At 45.9% G+C, this 20220-nt stretch overlaps 1 protein-coding gene across 1 annotated transcript in view; it reads right to left on the minus strand.

Moving 5' to 3' along the window:
- The window catches only part of LOC311107003 (mannosyl-oligosaccharide 1,2-alpha-mannosidase IA-like), a 189230-nt gene that overhangs the window by 109759 nt on the left and 59251 nt on the right, over window positions 1–20220 (minus strand). The window contains exon 3 of the mRNA XM_084149450.1: window positions 836–951. Coding sequence (XP_084005576.1) covers window positions 836–951 — 116 coding nt within the window. The remainder of the gene's footprint in view (window positions 1–835; window positions 952–20220) is intronic.

A 20220-nucleotide genomic window follows, 5' to 3' on the forward strand; every position in this document is an offset into this window, starting at 1 on the left:
AGCGAGCATAGAAAGCATTTAGCTTGACTGGTAGGCTCGTGTCACTGGGCAGCTCATGGCTGGGTTTCCCTTTGTAATCGGTGATAGTTTGCAAGCCCTGCCACATTCAACAAGCGTCAGAGCCGGTGTAGTAGGACTCTATCTTAGTCCTGTAGTGACGCTTTGCCTGTTTGAGGGTTCGTCGGAGGGCGTAGCGGGATTTCTTATATGCGCCCGGGTTAGTGTCCCGCTCCTTGAAAGGGGCAGCTCTAGCCTTTAGCTCAGTGTGGATGTTGCCTGTATTCCATGGCTTCTGGTTGGGATATGCAAATACGGTCACTGTGGGGACAACGTCGTCGATGCACTTATTAATGAAGCCGGTGACTGATGTGGTAAACTCCTCAATGCCATCGGATGAATCCCGGAACATAATCCAGTCTGTGCTAGCAAAACAGTCCTGTAGCTTAGCATCTGCTACATCGGACCACTTCAGAATTTAGTGTGTCACTGGTACTTCCTGTTTGAGTTTTTACTTGTAAGCAGGAATCAGGAGGATAGAGTTATGGTCAGATTTGCCAATTGGAGGGCGAGGAAGAGCTTTGTATGTGTCTGTGTGGAGTAAAGGTGATCTAGAGTTTTTTTTCTCTAGTTGCACAGGTGACATGCTGGTAGAAATGAGGTAAGACGGATTTCAGTTTTCCTGCATTAAAATGCCTTGGGTGGTTCTGTATTCTCTTCCTACTGATTACAGTGGGGCTTGCCTAACCAATCAGATTCTAGATCTCCTGTCCTTGAGCATGTCAGTGGCTGACTAGCTAGCAGACAAGGGGGTTCTATGTTATATGGTTCTACTCACCACGTTGAAGTCCAGGTTCTTCTCCACCCACTCTGTGGCCATCTCAAAGTCCTCATACATCTCCATGACGTATAGGGTGTCCAGGGCATCCACGATGGTGGCTCCCTTTATGCTTCCTGGGAAGGCAAACAAAACAAAGCCTTGAGGACTCATATCATATTTTCCTCTCATAGCAACGTATTGTATTGGTAGAACAGCACAGTCAGAGTCAGGGTTCTAGTATTAGGACCAGAAGTTAAAATCTCCAGGGCAGCTGGGTGTTGTAACAGTAAGTGTGCTGTTTTATTCAAAGAGCGGGGCATATCTCCTGCTGCGGTGGAATATTGCTTCAGGCAACCTCCATTTATCTCAGTGCGAGACGTCATGCATATGAACCAATGCAAATATTACAGAGAACCTTTGGATATACCGTCAGGTTTCTACCTGGTTGAGGAGGATGTGGCAGAGAGAGTCGGAACAGAGGAGTGAGTATATTAGTGTGAGTTTTTTCACGGTGGGCTGATGCTTTCGGAAGGCTCTTGGCCACCAGACCTTACTTCATTACCTATCAGATTACATTATACCGGGCCTTCCGAGTGCCGCAGCGGTCTAAGGCACTGCATCGCAGTGCTAGAGGCATCACTACAGACCCGGGGCCGGGTTCGATCCCAGGCTGCGTCGCAGCCGGCCGTGACCGGGAGACCCATGAGACGGCGCATAATTGGCCCAGCGTCGTCCGGTTTAGGGGAGGCCCATGGCCGGCCGGGATGTCCTTGTCCCGTCGCGCCCTAGCGACTCCTTGTGGCAGGCCGGGCGCATGCACGCTGACTCGTGTCGGCAGTTGTACCGGGCAGGTGTTAAGGTGCGCGGTTTGGCGGGTCATGTTTCGGAGGACGCATGACTCGACCTTCGCCTCTCCCGAGCTCATTGGGGAGTTGCAGCGATGAGACAAGATCGTAATTGGATCGCAAATGGATATCACGAAATTGGGGAGAAAAAGGGGCTATTTAGTTTTTCAAAAATACAAACTGACATTATACCCCCTTGACAGAGTTCCGTGGCCATAAGTCTGATGCTGTGCAGCCAAAAACACCCTCTTCCGCGTCATTTAGATAAGAGCAACAAGATTCATGAAATTACTGAGCTATAAAGAAATGTAGCCTGGATGCAATTTATTCTCCAGTGAAGGTTCGGGGTGGGGTAGAGATGGTTGTTCCATCCAAACATGAGATGATCACGTATTGCATGAAAACAAGTTCTATTGTTGCTGCTTTTGTTAGAACCATAAACCAATTCACACACATCAACCAAATCATTAAGGGTTGAAGCCTTGTATTCAGATTGATGGCACTGACCTAAGCTACAAGCTGCTAAGCCCATACTGTTTGGTTAAGTCAGACCCACGCAACCTCACACTGTTTGAGCTCAGCTCCCCAACTAACTAGGTCTAATATGAACATTAACAGGTGTTAGAATCAGTTAGAGTAACACAAGAGTAGCTAATGGAAGTGCAGATGTTGTGTGATGTGTTCGGAAGTAAACCTTTTATTCAACAGATGGTGACAGAGGAAGCATTTATCAGTCTCAATAAAAAGAGGAGTACTTTTCTTCTGCATTGATTACTGACAGCTCCAGTCCTTTTATGCTTTAATTATCAAACCCTGCTCGGGTTACCAAGCGCTAAGGAGAGAACCCAGCCCCTGCCAACTCTCCACACTCGCTTGGAGGGCCGATATTTCTCCTCCTTTACGTCACACGTTCAAAAGGAGGGGAGGATGAAGGAAGCGCACCAGCCAGGCAGGCAGTCAAAGAGACAAACAGTCAGCAAAGCTTTTAGTCCACAGCGTTATCGAAAATAAACTCAATAACACGTCTAAAGCACTTTCCCATTCACTTACACCTATACAGCTTTCTTCAAATGAAAGAAAAAAGAGAATGTGGTAACTGAAGGTGTTTTTATTTCCTTAAAAAAGGTAGGATTACAGCTAAAAACTTTAATGTAGATTGAACGCCCCCGAAACTTAACAATAGGTGCTGTAGGCCTGCCTGCGTGTCTGTCAACTAATGTGTATGTGGGCCACAAAAAGGAAGAGTAGCAAGAAGGTCATTGCAGGCTTGACTAAACACGTTTCCACTGGCCATCCTTTTGTCACCTGGCCTCATTTCCCTTTCCTGTTTTTCCATTAATCCCTCACTCCATTTGGACTCTGTGAGAGAGATGAGGGAATGACATTTCGTGCCTGCCACCCATTGTCTGCCAGCCCGGCAGGCTTCCTTCCTGCTCCATGGCTAGAGTGTGTGCCTGCTTCCCCCATTATAAAATACAGTGGAAAGGAGGAGTGGAGAGGGGAGCATCCTCATCCCATTACTGGGACAAGCCAGAGCATGCTGTGTGAAAAGGTGCGTGTTTTTGCGAATGTGTTCACGTGCGCGTGCGTTTTTGTTTGCATGCGATTGTGTGTGCATGTACCTAAAATACACAGCAAGCCATCAAGTGACTTGAATAGTAAGAAGCAGAATACAGAATATCAAAGCCAGATTTGTCTGATCTGTCAAACGCAGTCTTCTCACTCTAAGCTTCCAATTAAAATGAATTTCTATGACATGTTATGAACCAGCCTTTAATCTTATAATAAAGGGCTCTTGAGATCTTGGTCAATTGTGAATGTAAGATGACAGATTTGAGTAAATGAAAAACATGTGAAGGCTGTTTAAAAATAAGGATGACCTGGATCCCAGTTGGTAATTTTTAAACGTTTGATGGAAGAACACTTTCCCAAGTTTCCATTTAGAAATCCAGAAATGACTTAAGGAGGACATCATTTTACATTTTTCTGGGGAAATCAATTAAAGGGATACTTCGGGATTTTGGCAATGATGCCCTTTATCTACTTCCCCAGAGTAAGATGAACTCATGGGCACCATTTTTGTGTCAGCGCAATGACTGGAAGTAACTACTAGCATGCTAGCAGTACCCATAGACTTCCACTCATTGCGCTAACGCTAGTTAGCATTGGCTCACAAAACGACCTCTAACTTCCTTCATACTGGACACAGACACAAATGGTATCCACGAGTTCATCTGACTCTGGGGAAGCAGATAAAGGGCACCATTGCCAAAATCCTGAAGTATCCCTTTAAGTACAATGGCCGGCCCATGAACAAGCTAAATACATTTCCCCAGTACATAAGAGCCTGGTGATGGATGTGTGAACAGCATTCATGGGACGGCAGCTCGTGTCTCAGAGCCTTCATTTATCACCTGCTCTCTCTCTTCATATCTCATACTTTAGAATGGAGCTCCTCTCTGGAGCAGAGACTCTTGAGCATTTAATTGACTGATGACACTTGCTAATAGAGTTCTCACATCGTTAGCAGGGAGTGGCACAAATGGTGGCAAATTGAATCTCATGGGGCTGAGAGCCTTTGAGGCGTTGTCAGACAATGATACATTGTTTGGACAAAAACAAACTTCACGTAAAAGGCGTCAAAGTCACGCTGTAATATCTCGCTGATATCACACAAAACAAAGGTGTGCTCAGAATACCAAACCCATACACACAGTGACATCGCTCATTGTTCTGAGGGAGGACGTTGTCACCACTTCACTGAGGCCTATTTTAGAAAACTAAGGGGAAATGTCATGAATGAGTATCGTAACCTGGGGCAACTTTGTTTATAATGTAAATATGCCTGTGTAAACTAGCCCTAACGTCTAGTCAAACCTGCTATGCAGCTTTGCGACACATTTGGTTATTCATCTTGGGGAGGACATGGTGGTTTCCTTAATACAGAAACAGAAAGTTGGAGAATAAACCATTGAAAGTTTGTTGTGACAGCTAAGGTAGGCCTACGTATGTTAGAGTTGTTAGAGAGCGAGTCTTCAAGAGAGCGAGAGTTGCACCCCTCCTCAAAAAACCTACTCGATCCCTCCGATGTCAAAAACTACAGACCAGTATCCCTTCTTTATTTTCTCTCCAAAACTCTTGAGCGTGCCGTCTCTAGCCAACTCTCCTGATATCTCTCTCAGAATGACCTTCTTCATCCAAACCAGTCAGGTTTCAAGACTGGTCATTCAACTGAGACTGCACTTCTCTGTGTCACGGAGGTTCTCCGCACTGCTAAAGCTAACTCTCTCTCCTCTGCTCTTATCCTTCTAGACCTATCTGCTGCCTTTGATACTGTGAACCATCAGATCCTCCTCTCCACCCCCTCCGAGTTGGGCATCTCCGGCACTGCTCACTCTTGGATTGCGTCCTACCTGACAGGTCGCTCCTACCAGGTGGCGTGGCGAGAATCTGTCTCCGCACAACGTGCTCTCACCACTGGTGTCCCCCAGGGCTCAGTTCTAGGCCCTATCCTATTCTCTCTGTACACCAAGTCACTTGGCTCTGTCATATCCTCACATAGTCTCTCCTATCATTGCTACGCAGACGACACACAATTCATTTTCTCCTTTCCCCCTTCTGATAACCAGGTGGCGAATCGCATCTCTGCATGTCTGGCGGACATATCAGTGTGGATGTCGGATCACCACCTCAAGCTGAACCTCGGCAAGATGGAGCTGCTCTTCCTCCCGGGAAGGACTGCCCGCTCCATGATCTCGCCATCACGGTTGACAACTCCATTGTGTCCTCCTCCCAGAGTGCAAAGAACCTTGGCGTGATCCTGGACAACACCCTGTCGTTCTCCGCTAACATCAAAGCAGTGACCCGATCCTGCAGGTTCATGCTCTACAACATTGGCAGAGTACGACCCTACCTTACACAGAAAGCGGCACAGGTCCTAATCCAGGCACTTGTCATCTCCCGTCTAGATTACTGCAACTCGCTGTTGGCTGGGCTCCCTGCCTGTGCCATTAAACCCCTACAACTTATCCAGAACGCTGCAGCCCGTCTGGTGTTCAACCTTCCAAAGTTCTCTCATGTCACCGCGCTCCTCCGCACACTCCACTGGCTTCCAGTTGAAGCTCGCATCTACTAAAAAACCATGGTGCTTGCCTACGGAGCTGTGAGGGGAACGGCAACTCCTTACCTTCAGGCTCTGATCAGACCCTACACCCAAACGAGGGCACTACGTTCAACCACCTCTGGCCTGCTAGCCCCCCTACCTCTACGGAAGCACAGTTCCCGCTGAGCCCAGTCAAAACTATTCGCTGCTCTGGCACCAATGGTGAAACAAGCTCCCTCACGACGCCAGGACAGTGGAGTCACTGACCACCTTCCGGAGACACTTTAAACCCTACCTCTTTAAGGAATAACTGGAATAGTATAAAAGTAATCCTTCTACCCCCCCTCCTCCTCCCCTCATAAAAATAAATAAAAAAATATGATTTATATTGGGTGGTTGTCCCACTAGCTATCATAAGTTGAATGCACCAATTTGTAAGTCGCTCTGGATAAGAGCGTCTGCTAAATGACTAAAATGTAAAATGTAGATTAGATAAATGACCTAACAACAGCAGGTTTAAACATAAAAAAAAAATAATAATAATCAAATAGTTTGACAACACTGTTTGTAAGCTTTTAAATAATATCAAACTCAACCGTTTATCTTTTCCAGTGAAGAAGACATGGATGTTTCATGGTATGGTGTAATTGGTATGGTGTGCGCATCAGGTATTCCATCTCCGTAATTGGAAAGGATGGTGTAATTTAGCCTGGGCTAACCGTGCAGTGTGGTGTGTGTGTGTGGTGGTCCCCTCAGTGACTGGGCTGATGTAGCTAGATGATGCTGGGACTGGGAGGGGTATACAGGGGCTGCAGCAGAGAGGGAATCCATCACCCACTGAGGTGGGATCTGCATGGCCCTGCATCATACCCCCTTGTCACAACCAGGCCTTTGTTAGAGCACTGTGGAGCACTGCGTCTCCTTACACACTGATTTATGACCTGCTCTGTCCTCACCTGGGCGTCCAGCCCAAAAAAAAAAAAAAACTATATTGGTTGGAAACCTAGTCTCAGTTTTCCCCCACACACCCTCACTCTGATTTCTTACCATTCCATCTTCCCGCCTCCCATGCCTGAAGAAACCAAACAAGCAAATATTTTTGAGATGCAAATCTGCTATTTCTTACCAATATACAGTATCTCACAAAAGTGAGTACACCCCTCACATTTTTGTAAATATTTAAGTATATATTTTCATGTGACAACACTGAAGAAATGACACTTTGCTACAATGTAAAGTAGTGAGTGTACAGCTTGTATAAGAGTGTAAATGTGCTGTCCCCTCAAAATAACTCAACACACAGCCATTAATGTCTAAACCGCTGGCAACAAAAGTGAGTACACCCCTAAGTGAAAATGTCCAAATTGGGCCCAATTAGCCATTTTCCCTCCCAGGTGTCATATGACTCGTTAGTGTTACAAGGTCTCAGGTGTGAATGGTGAGCAGGTGTGTTCAATTTGGTGTCATCGCTCTCACACTCCCTCATACTGGTCACTGCAAAGAACTCTGAGGATCTGAAAAAAAGAATTGTTGCTCTACATAAAGATGGCCTGGGCTATAAGAAGATTGCCAAGACCCTGAAACTGAGCTGCAGCACGGTGGCCAAGACCATACAGCGGTTTAACAGGACAGGTTCCACTCAGAACAGGCCTCACCATGGTCGACCAAAGAAGTTGAGTGCACGTGCTCAGCGTCATAACCAGAGGTTGTCTTTGGGAAATAGACGTATGAGTGCTGCCAGCATTGCTGCAGAGGTTGAAGGGGTGGGGGGTCAGCCTGTCAGTGCTCAGACCATACGCCGCACACTGTATCAAATTGGTCTGCATGGCTGTCGTCCCAGAAGGAAGCCTCTTCTAAAGATGATGCACAAGAAAGCCCGCAAACAGTTTGCTGAAGACAAGCAGACTAACGACATGGATTAATGGAACCATGTCCTGTGGTCTGATGAGACCAAGATAAACGTATTTGGTTCAGATGGTGTCAAGTGTGTGTGGCGGCAACCAGGTGAGGAGTACAAAGACAAGTGTGTCTTGCCTACAGTCAAGCATGGTGGTGGGAGTGTCATGGTCTGGGGCTGCATGAGTGCTGCCGGCACTGGGGAGCTACAGTTCATTGAGGGAACCATGAATGCCAACATGTACTGTGACAAACTGAAGCAGAGCATGATCCCCTCCCTTCGGAGACTGGGCCGCAGGGCAGTATTTCATCATGATAACGACCCCAAACACACCTCTAAGACGACCACTGCCTTGCTAAAGAAGCTGAGGGTAAAGGTGATGGACTGGCCAAGCATGTCTCCAGACCTAAACCCTATTGAGCATCTGTGGGGCATCCTCAAACAGAAGGTGGAGGAGTGCAAGGTCTCTAACATCCACCATCTCCGTGATGTCGTCATGGAGGAGTGGAAGATGACTCCAGTGGCAACTTGTGAAGCTCCATGTCCAAGAGGGTTAAGGCAGTGCTGGAAAATGATGGTGGCCACACAAAATATTGACACTTTGGGCCCAATTTGGACATTTTCACTTAGGGGTGTACTCACTTTTGTTGCCAGCGGTTTAGACATTAATGGCTGTGTGTTGTTATTTTGAGGGGACAGCAAATGTACACTCACTACTTTACATTGTAGCAAAGTGTCATTTCTTCAGTGTTGTCACATGAAAAGATATACTCAAATATTTACAAAAATGTGAGGGGTGTACTCACTTTTGTGAGATACTGTATATATGGTGGTCCTCTGTAGCTCAGCTGGTAGAGCACGGCGCTTATAACGCCAGGGTAGTGGTAAATCCAATTGATTGGACATGATTTGGAAAGTAACACACACATCTATACAGTTGAAGTCGGAAGTTTACATACACCTTAGCCAGATACATTTAAACTCAGTTTTTCACAATTCCTGACATTTAATCCTAGTAATAATTCCCTGTCTTAGGTCAGTTATGATCAGCACTTTATTTTAAGAATGTGAAATGTCAGAATAATAGTAGAGAGAATGATTTATTTCAGCTTTTCTTTCTTTCATCACATTCCCAGTGGGTCAGAAGTTTACATACAGTCAATTAGTATTTGGTAGCATTGCCTTTAAATTGTTTAACTTGGGTCAAACGTTTCGGGTAGCCTTCCACAAGCTTCCCACAATAAGTTGGGTGAATTCTGGCCATTTCCTCCTGTCAGAGCCGGTGTAACTGAGTCAGGTTTGTAGGCCTCCTTGCTCGCACACGCCTTTTCAGTTCTGCCCACACATTTTCTATAGGATTGAGGTCAGGGCTTTGTGATGGCCACTCCAATACCTTGACTTTGTTGTCCTTAAGCCATTTTGCCACAACTTTGGAATTATGCTTGGGGTTATTGTCCATTTGGAAGACCCATTTGCGACCAAGCTTTAACTTCCTGACTGATGTCTTGAGATGTTGCTTCAATATATACACATAATTTTCCTTCCTCGTGATACCATCTATTTTGTGAAGTGCACCAGTACCTCCTGCAGCAAAGCACCCCCACAGCATGATGCTGCCACCCCCGTGCTTCACGGTTGTGATGGTGTTCTTCGGCTTGCAAGCAACCCCCTTTTTCCTCCAAACATAATGATGGTCGTTATGGCCAAACACTTCTATTTTTGTTTCATCAGACCAGAGGACATTTCTCCAAAAAGTACAATCTTTGTCTCCATGTGCAGTTGCAAACCGTAGTCTGGATTTTTTATGGCGGTTTTGGAGCAGTGGCTTCTTCCTTGCTGAGCGGCCTTTCAGGTTGTGTCGATATAGGACTCGTTTTACTGTGGATATAGATACTTTTGTACCTGTTTCCTCCAGCATCTTCACAAGGTCCTTTGCTGTTGTTCTGGGATTGATTTGCACTTTTCGCACCAAAGTACGTTCATCTCTAGGAGACAGAACGTGTCTCCTTCCTGAGCGGTATGACGGCTGCGTGGTCCCATGGTGTTTATACTTGTGTACTATTGTTTGTACAGATGAACGTGGTACCTTCAGGCTTTTGGAAATTGCTCCCAAGGATGAACCAGACTTGTGGAGGTCTACAAAAAAATTTCTGAGGTCTTGGCTGATTTCTTTTGATTTTCCCATGATGTCAAGCAAAGAGGCACTGAGTTTGAAGGTAGTCCTTGAAATACATCCACAGGTACACCTCCAATTGACTCAAATTATGTCAATTAGCCTATCAGAAGCTTCTAAAGCCATGACATCATTTTTTGAAAATTTCCAAGCTGTTTAAAGGCACAGTCAACTTAGTGTATGTAAACTTCTGACCCACTGGAATTGTGATACAGTGAATTTTAAGTCAAATAATCTGTCTGTAAACAATTGTTGGAAAAATGACTTGTGTCATGCACAAAGTATATGTACTAATCGACTTGCCAAAATTATAGTTTATTAACAAGAAATGTGTGGAGTGGTTGAAAAACCAGTTTTAATGACTCCAACCTAAGTGTATGTAAACCTCCGACTTCAACTGTATAAGGTCCCACAGTTGACAGTGCATGTCAGTGCAAAAACCAAGCCATGAGGTCGAAGGAATTGTCCGTATAGCTCAGAGACAGGATTGTGTCAAGGCACAGATCTGTGGAAGGATGCCAAAACATTTCTGCAGCATTGGAGGTCCCCAAGAACACAGCGGCCTCCGTCATTCTTAAATGGAAGAAGTTTGGAACCAACAAGACTCTTCCTAGAGCTAGCCGCCCGGCCAACCTGAGCAATCGGGGGAGAAGGGTCTTGGTCAGGGAGGTGACAAAGAACCCGATGGTCACTCTGACAGAGCTCCAGAGTTCCTCTGGGGAGATGGGAGAACCTTCCAGAAGGACAACCATCTCTGCAGCACTCCACCAATCAGGCTTTATGGCAGAGTGGCCAGACGGAAGCCACTCCTCAGTAAAAGGCACATGACAGCCCACTTGGAGTTTGCCAAAAGTTACCTAAAGGACTCTCAGACCATGAGAAACAAGATTCTCTGGTCTGATGAAACCAAGATTGAACTATTTTTCCTGAATGCCAAGGGTCACGTCTGGAGGGAACCTGACACCATCCCTACGGTGAACCATTGTGGTGGCAGCATCATGCTGTGGGGATGTTTTCCAGCGGCAAGGACTGGGAGTCTAGTCAGGATCGAGGTAAAGATGAATGGAGCAAAGTACAGAGAAATCCTTGATGAAAACCTGCTCTATAGCACTCAGGACCTCAGACTGGGGCAAAGGTTCACATTCCAACAGGACAATGACCATAACCACACAGCCAAGACAACGCAGGAGTGGCTTCGGGATAAGTCTCTGAATGTCCTTGAGTGGTCCAGCCAGAGCCTGGACTTGAACCCGTTTGAACATCTCTGGAGCGATCTGAAAATAGCTGTGCAACAACGCTCCCCATTCAACCTAACAGAGCTTGAGAGGATCTGCAGAGAAGAATGGGAGAAACTCTCCAAATACAGGTGTGCCAAGCTTGTAGCGTCATACCCAAGAAGACTAGAGGCTGTAATCGCTGCCAAAGGTGCTTCAACAAAGTACTGAGTAAAGGGTTTGAATACTTATGTAAATGTGATATTTCAGTTTTTTATTTTCTATAAATTAGTAAAATTTTCAAAAAACCAGTTTTTGCTTTGAAATTATGGGGTAGTGTGTGTAGTAGTTTGATGAGGGAAAACATTTTTTTAATCCATTTTAAAATAAGGCTGTAACGTAACAAAATGTGGAAAAAGTCAAGGGGTCTGAATACTTTCCGAATGCACTGTAGGAAGAAATAGGCTCCAACACAAAACCCTCGTTGTTAGTAAAGTCTAATTAAAATGAAGACGGTTTAAATGAATTATACCTACTCAAATTTGTCTACTTTCAGCCCCATGAGCCGTCGATTTCCGACTGATTCTACCGTGGCTGCTTCTTCAAGTTTCAGCACCACAATGTAAGTTACTTGCATCTGGCTAAATACATCATGGGTAAGAAACATTGTTTTTATTCAAATCAATTACAGAAGTAGCAAGCTATCAAAGTTGACCTCCGGTCATCCTTCTTGTCTTCGCACTCTCCTTCTCAAACTGAACAGAACATAGGCTAGTCTGCGCGCAAGATATAGCATTTTTGGGAATAGGCCTAATCAAACATTTTGGAGGGAAGAAGCCTTTGACCTCTCCTCATGAACTGCCGCCACTATAGGTCTACACAGCACAGCATTGGTTAGGCAGCACAAAATAAAGTTTTGATCAGTAAGAGCAGAGCAGGCCAGGGCTCAGGATTGAAATATCCATTGCAGTTTGTAATGCACCCTAGTTTTATTTACACCATCCCAGCAGCGCAAGAGACTCAGAAAGGAAGTTAATTTTCTTAGAAAAATTACTTTGCTCTGTGCTTCTCCGAGCATGCACTTCGTAGCCTATAGGCAATGAATCATTTGTTTGAGACCCCATTAAATAGCCTATACTTGACATTGCGCGCCCAGCAGCAATTCAGAGATGAGGGGTGCCATCGGGCACACATCGAGATATAGCCTAATAAGCAACTAATTCTAAAACCCTGAGAAATATTGACATTTCATCAGTTAAAAATGACATGACCCTCCCCTGGACTAGATTGAACAAATACTAAACCCTCCCTTTGACTGAAATGTTAAAAGCACGACCCTCACCCATTTCCCCTCTAGGTACCCATTCTGTACATTTCGATCCATTCCTTACACACACAAAAAAAATACTGCACCCCCTGTCAATTTTTTTTTCCGTCATCTCTGACTGTAGCCTACAGCCCATTTTCTATTAGGGTCGGAAGCGGGCCTCAGATTTTCACTTAATCACATGTAGTCGGCCGGTTGTGGATGGGTTATTAGCAATTCAAATGAAATCACATTTTATTTGCCACATGTGCCGAATACAACAGGTGTAGACCTTACAGTGAAATGTTACTTACAAGCCCTTAACCAACAATGCAGTTTTAAGAAAGAATACCCCCCCAAAAACAAATCACACACAGAAAATACAATATAAAATAATATGAAATAAAAGTAACAAATAATGAAAGAGCAGCAGTAAAAATAACAATAGCGAGGCTATATACAGGGGGTACCGGTACCGAGTCAATGTGCGGGGGCACCGGTTAGTCAAGGTAATTGGCACCACACGGCCAGCTCTCTGACCTCCTCCCTATAGGCTGTCTCATCGGCATCATTCTGTTAATCCCAAGTAAAGATGTCACAACAAAAGGAATACTTTAGAGCAGGAGTTTCCAACAGGTCAATCGTGAGCTACCAGTAGCTCGCAGCCTACAGTGGGAAGAACAAGTATTTTATACACTGCCGATTTTGCAGGTTTTCCTACTTACAAAGCATGTAGAGGTCTGTAATTTTGATCATAGGTACACTTCAACTGTAAGAGACGGAATCTAAATTGTTTTTAGTTCCCTTAACGGTGAATGGTTCTTCCTTCTCTTCGCTTTCCACGGCAATGATAGGTTCCGGATCAGCGGGGAACCTTATAGATAGGGAGCTGGTCTCTGAATGGGGGTTGCCCACCGTGCCACTGCCTTCACCACTACACATCGCCTCGCTGGACAATAAACCACTTGGATCAGGCACCATTACGCACGTCACTCTCCCCATCACCATTCCCACACTACCGGAACACCACGAGGAGCTGTCCTTCCACATCGTCACGTCACCCCTTCACCGGATCGTCTTGGGATTGCCCTGGCTCAGACTACACAACCCCACCATCAATTGGATCACCAAGAGGATCACAGCCTGGTCCCCCTCATGCCGGAGGACCTGCCTGCCGGTGGTTTGTTGTTCCACGTCAGTGGAGAGTCCAGAGTCCGCCCTCCATTCCACGTGAGTATGCAGATCTCTCCGATGTCGTCTCTGCCTCCAAGGCTAAGTGTCTCCCTCCTCACAGGCCCTGGGACTGCGCCATTGACCTGCTGGAGGGACAACACCCCCCGCAGAGTCGCATTTACTCCCTCTCCATAGCGGAGACTGAGGCCATGGAGAAGTATGTGGCGGAGACCCTGAAACAGGGGTTCATCAGACGCTCTACCTCTCCTGCCTCCGCCAGCTTCTTCTTCGTGGCCAAAAAAGACAGAGGACTGAGGCCTTTCATTGACTACCAGGGGCTGAACACAGTCCCCACAAAGTACCGGTACCCCCTCCCTCTGGTTCCGTCGGCCATCGAGCAGCTGCGAGGGGCCCGGTACTTTACCAACTTGGACCTGAGGAGTGCCTACAACCTGATCCGAATCCGGGAAGGAGACGAGTCGAAGACGGCATTCAGCACTACCTCAGGCCACTATGAATACTGCGTCATGCCCTACGACCTTGCCAACGCACCTTCGATGTTCCAGTCCTTCGTCAATGACGTGTTCTGAGACATGCTGAGTAGACAGGTGGTAGTGTACATCGACGATATCCTGATCTACTTGGCTACGTTCGAGGAGCATGTCAGAGACGTCAGAGTGGTTCTACTCTGGGCGCAGTCCATCCATTCCGGATTCTCACTGACCACCGGAATTTGGAGCACATACGGGCAGTGAAATGAATGAACTCTCGTCAAGCCAGGTGGGCCCGATTTCTTACTCGCTTTCAGTTTATTCTGTCCTACCTCCCAGGATCCCAGAATGTGAAAGCCAACGCACTTTCCAGGATGCACCATACCGGAGAAAGGAAGGATCTGGGGGGTCCTATCCTGCCTCCGTCTCTCATCGTGGCACCTGTTGTTTGGGATGTGGATGAAGACATCCGCCTGGCAGCTCAGGAGGACCCAGTGCCTGCCAATGCCCCTCCGGGGCGCGTGTATGTACCCATCAGGGTCCGTGATCGCACAACAACCTTACGGCAGGACACTCCGGTATGACGCACACCCTACATTCTCTCTCACAAAAATACTGGTGGCCCACCTTGGCTACTAATGTCTCCCACTATATCAAACGAAGACACCTCGGAATGCCCCGGCAGGCAAACTAGTGACGGCTTCACCACAGTCCTGGTGGTCGTAGATCGGTTCTCCAAATCATGCAATTTTTTGGCCACTAACAGGTCTTCCTTCTGCTCTCCAGGTCGCTGAGGTCCTGTTCCAACAGGTGTTCCGGCATTATGGACTTCCGGAGGACATCATCTCGGACCGTGGCTCCCAATTCACATCCCGAGTGTGGAAGATTTTCTGCATTTTCACAAAAATGCAGAAAATCACATTGTATGATTTTTAAGTAATTCATTTGCATTTTATTGCATGACATAAGTATTTGATCACCTACCAACCAGTAAGAATTCCGGCTCTCACAGACCTGTTAGTTTTTTTTAAAGAAGCCCTCCTGTTCTCCACTCATTACCTGTATTAACTGCACCTGTTTGAACTCGTTACCTGTATAAAAGACACCTGTCCACACACTCAATCAAACAGACTCCAACCTCTCCACAATGGCCAAGACCAGAGAGCTGTGTAAGGACATCAGGGATAAAATTGTAGACCTGGGGGATGGGCTACAGGACAATAGGCAAGCAGCTTGGTGAGAAGGCAACAACTGTTGGCACAATTATTAGAAAATGGAAGAAGTTCAAGATGACGGTAAATCACACTCTGTCTGGGGCTCCATGCAAGATCTCACCTCGTGGGGCATCAATGATCATGAGGAAGGTGAGGGATCAGCCCAGAACTACACGGCAGGACCTGGTCAATGACCTGAAGAGAGCTGGGACCACAGTCTCAAAGAAAACCATTAGTAACACACTACGCCGTCATGGATTAAAATCCTGCAGCGCACGCAAGGTCCCCCTGCTCAAGCCAGCGCATGTCCAGGCCCATCTGAAGTTTGCCAATGACCATCTGGATGATCCAGATGAGGAATGGGAGAAGGTCATGTGGTCTGATGAGACAAAAATAGAGCTTTTTGGTCTAAACTCCACTCGCCGTGTTTGGAGGAAGAAGAAGGATGAGTACAACCCCAAGAACACCATCCCAACCGTGAAGCATGGAGGTGGAAACATAATTCTTTGGGGATGCTTTTCTGCAAAGGGGACAGGACGACTGCACCGTATTGAGGGGAGGATGGATGGGGCCATGCATCGCGAGATCTTGGCCAACAACCTCCTTCCCTCAGTAAGAGCAATTAAGATGGGTCGTGGCTGGGTCTTCCAGCATGACAATGACCCGAAACACACAGCCAGGGCAACTAAGGAGTGGCTCCGTAAGAAGCATCTAAAGGTCCTGGAGTGGCCTAGCCAGTCTCCAGACCTGAACCCAATAGAACATCTTTGGAGGGAGCTGAAAGTCTATTGCCCAGCGACAGCCCCGAAACCTGAAGGATCTGGAGAAGGTCTGTATGGAGGAATGGGCCAAAATCCCTGCTGCAGTGTGTGCAAACCTGGTCAAGACCTACAGGAAACGTATGATCTCTGTAATTGCAAACAAAGGTTTCTGTACCAAATATTAAGTTCTGCTTTTCTGATGTATCAAATACTTATGTCATGCAATAAAATGCAAATGAATTACTTAAAAATCATACAATGTTATTTTCTGGATTTTTGAAAATTACAGACCTCTACATGCTTTGTAAGTAGGAAAACCTGCAAAATCGGCAGTGTATCAAATACTTGTTCTCCCCACTGTACCTATGAGTAGCTCGCCAAACAATTCTGAAAGTACATGCAATTTTCAAGTATTCCACTGCAAATTGTCATAAACAAATCTCACAAGTATCAAGACACTGCACGCTCCCAGATACTATCTAATCAACACAACATTGACATTATCCCACTCCTGGTTAGCCACTATTAGCTTAAAAAGCCAAATCTAACACCATTTCTGCCAATTAATTTCCAGCAATATTGCCCCCGTCTGCCTGTGTGGTCCACGCGTTTGTCTATCACTCTGTGTGTAGCCAGTTGATGTGATAACCGTCTTGTGGGTTGACAAATACATTTTCCAAAACCTTCTCAATTAAATGTTAACTGCAAAGCAGGCTTACCTGACAGACGTATATTATGAGTAAGTATATCATTTGTATCTATTATTTGCAAACTTTGTCATGAAATGAGCAGCAACAGTACAGAACTGTCGCTAGGCCGTCACATTAGACGCACATTCCTCACTCAATTAAAGGGGATTTACACTCAAATCTATATGCATTCGTTTTCTTCCAGACCTAACATGGACTCAGAACATCAAATTTCGTTATTTCTCTATGAACAATTGTAATTTTGAGAGTGAAAAACTAACAAATTCTAAAACCAGGATAAATTAAATTGAGAAAGCATCATTTGGGAAAATATAAAACAGAATTTGGGGGGGGGACAGATTTTATAGGGCTCCCCTTAGTTGTTTATGAACCTTTATTTTAACCAGGTATATTGACAGAAAACATAGTGCACTACTTTCTCTTGTACACTAAGGACACGGGGAAGAGTTGCAGGGGAGAGGTGAAGAGAAGAATATGCCTATTTGAACGCTAGATTGATTGATTGATTAACAGAAAGAAAAGGGTCAACCTTAACGTTTTAAAGGTTGATCCCAGAAAAGGCAGATGAAAAGGGTGGTAGCCTTGGAGCCAGGTCTTTGCCTGCCTGATAGCCGCAGGTCAGGTTCAGCTTGGATGAAACTTTAATGCTTAACACTGGGTTGGACTGATGGATGTTATCTTTCAAAAGACTTTGGTTCAAAAAAGTAGCCTGAAGTGATACGTTGGTGTTTGAAGATGGCCTATATGTAATATGGAGCCCCTCTCCATGGGTAGAGCTAGGCAAATGTGACAAATGGTAGCCCATTTCAGCTTGGAGGGCCAGCTGCCATGAGCAGAGAACCTTCTAAAATTCACAACATTCAATAAGCAAATCAACCTTCAAACCCTTTTGGCATGAAAATGTAATTGGCAATGTCACTGTAGTGGCCCAGCTAAGTGTGTTAATTTTAGTCAGATGCAAGCTGGCTTACGCCTGCAAGAAATTTCCTGGTCAATATGCATACAAGGCCTCACAGTGAAAGCAATGCCTTGTGTTGTCAATCTCGTGTCATTTTCCATTTTAACACCATGTCACATTCTGCGATTGTGTTGAAGTGGGCCTTCAGAGAGAAGTGTGAGAAACTATAGATACACACGAGGTTACGGTGGGCAATACAAGAGTGGCCTTATCCATAATTCACACAGCGATGTGCTTCAGTAAGACGCTTCTCTTTACAGCCACTGACTCAGAGTGCCTTATCAGTAGGGCTGGGAATTGCCAGGGACCTCACGATACGATATTATCACGATACTTTGGTGCCGATAATATATATGCGATTCTCACGATTCTATATGTATTCCGATTCGATACTGTGATTTTATTGCGATTCGATGTTCCAAACATATTACTCACTATATGTTTTGATCAGTCATGGAAAGTTCTGAAAACAAATTGGCTCACTATTTAAAAAGAAGATGGAGAATAAACTATGAAGGAAAAATACTGCCATTTTGGTGCAGGTACAGCACACTATCGCAAAAATAATATTGCGATAGTCAAAACGATACGATATAACATCAAAAATAATATCCTGATATGTTAAGATTTTTTCCCCATCACTACTTCTCACTTCCTTTGTGATGGCAGCCATGTGTGAATCAGCAAGAACCCAAGTCTTTTGAGAGGTTCTTCTCCGTCGCTGGGACAGCGGGAATGAGGTGCTGATGGATGTGATAGAGAGAAGGGTATGGTACCACAGATGGAGGAGGGTACTCCAGCTCACACCACAGAGGGCGGAGGGTACTCCAGCTCACACCACAGAGGTAGGAGGGTACTCCAGCTCACACCACAGAGGGCGGAGGGTACTCCAGCTCACACCACAGAGGGCGGAGGGTACTCCAGCTCACACCACAGAGGTAGGAGGGTACTCCAGCTCACACCATAGAGGGAGGAGGGTACACCAGCTCACACCACAGAGGGCGGAGGGTACACCAGCTCACACCACAGAGGGCGGAGGGTACTCCAGCTCACACCACAGGGCCCTGAGTCTGTCGGTCTGCTTCCAACTGAGACCAGTCATCTGAAAGAAAAACACTGACACACAGAAAAGCTTTATCTTGTGAATCCAACTCATCATCATTGTCATTATCGTCATCATCATTAACTCATCAACATATGACATTATATGGGGAAGGATAAAATATGGCAGTACAATCGGGCATAATCCAGAGGAATTGGATAGGATCTGTCATCCTCTTAGTGTAGCTCCACATCATAATCACACTGGAGCTCTTATCATCCAGATTAATGCAGAGACTTGTTCCTGCTATGTCGCCATTTATCTTGTCCTCCCCTTGTTCTCCCTCCTTCCTGCTAGCAGCTTCCTCTAACTGCAGCCTTTTTCTTCAGGACACGAGCACAGCTTCCATCAGAGGAGATTACGCTGGTGATTACAGCTGAAGCAGAAAGCCTTGTTCCACTCAGCGAGAAGCTGCTGGTAAGAACATCTCAGAGCAGCCAGGCAGAGGGGAGACGAGGGTCCTCTGCTGGGAGACGAGGGGGACAAGAGGGCCCTCCAGTCTCATCAGAAAGCCCCTGCAGAAAGCCCCTGGGTGTCAGCATGCAACCTGGCAAATCCTCCAGGGACTGTGAGTGTATGTGTGACAGTCTTCGTCATGCCATCCCTAAGAGCAGAACACAAAGCTAATGAATAGTCATGGCAAAACAAGCTTGCTGAGCAATGCTGGGTGAGAAGCAATGCCTTTTCTGCGCAGCACCTAATGGATCCGTTTGTAAGCCGTAGCAACTCATATTTATCAGCTCCGAGAAAATGAGTAGATCAGAGAAAACAATCAGACTGACAAATATTGAGATGGTCTTAGCTCTAATTCATGAACAATCCCTTCAAACAGTTATGCTCACTTCATCAAACACGCCTCTGACTTAAAGACAAACAGAAAGAAAACACTCTCGCATCTAGATGCAATCACTGCCTCTTGTTCCATCATTAGCAAAGACAGGTCTATTTCTTGAATATACATTTCCAGAGCTCTGTGGGGAGCAGACACTTAATCACCACCAAGCCACACACGGGAGTCCCTGCAAAACGACACTCACGGCACGGCGCTCCACTTCATTTTGTTGGGTAATTAATGCCAGCATAGCCCTAGATCCGGACGTTGTGTCACGGTTCGGTAGTCATCGTGGTAAATTAGCTCACAGGGGCACAGAGCTGAAGGCTCACTTGGCTCCACTATTCTTCTCTTTCCAGAGGCCTGATGAATTTTTTACTTTCAGCAACTCAGAACCTGGACGATAGCATAACATCATAATCCGCCAGGGGGGTTGACTTCTTTGAACTCCCCCATCAAACCTCCAGAATAAAAATAGACAGAGAGAATATTTTCTTCTCCCCATGGTATTTCTACTGCACTTGATGTTAATGGATGGAGGATTGTCCATACATACGGTGTCCCTGTGGGTTAATTAGCCATGGCACTTCTGTGGCAGAGGCTTCTCTGCTCCCACCTGGGTTTG

This window comes from Coregonus lavaretus (genome assembly GCF_964263955.1).
Source record: "Coregonus lavaretus genome assembly, chromosome: 31".
NCBI classification, from domain to species: Eukaryota; Metazoa; Chordata; class Actinopteri; order Salmoniformes; family Salmonidae; genus Coregonus; species Coregonus lavaretus.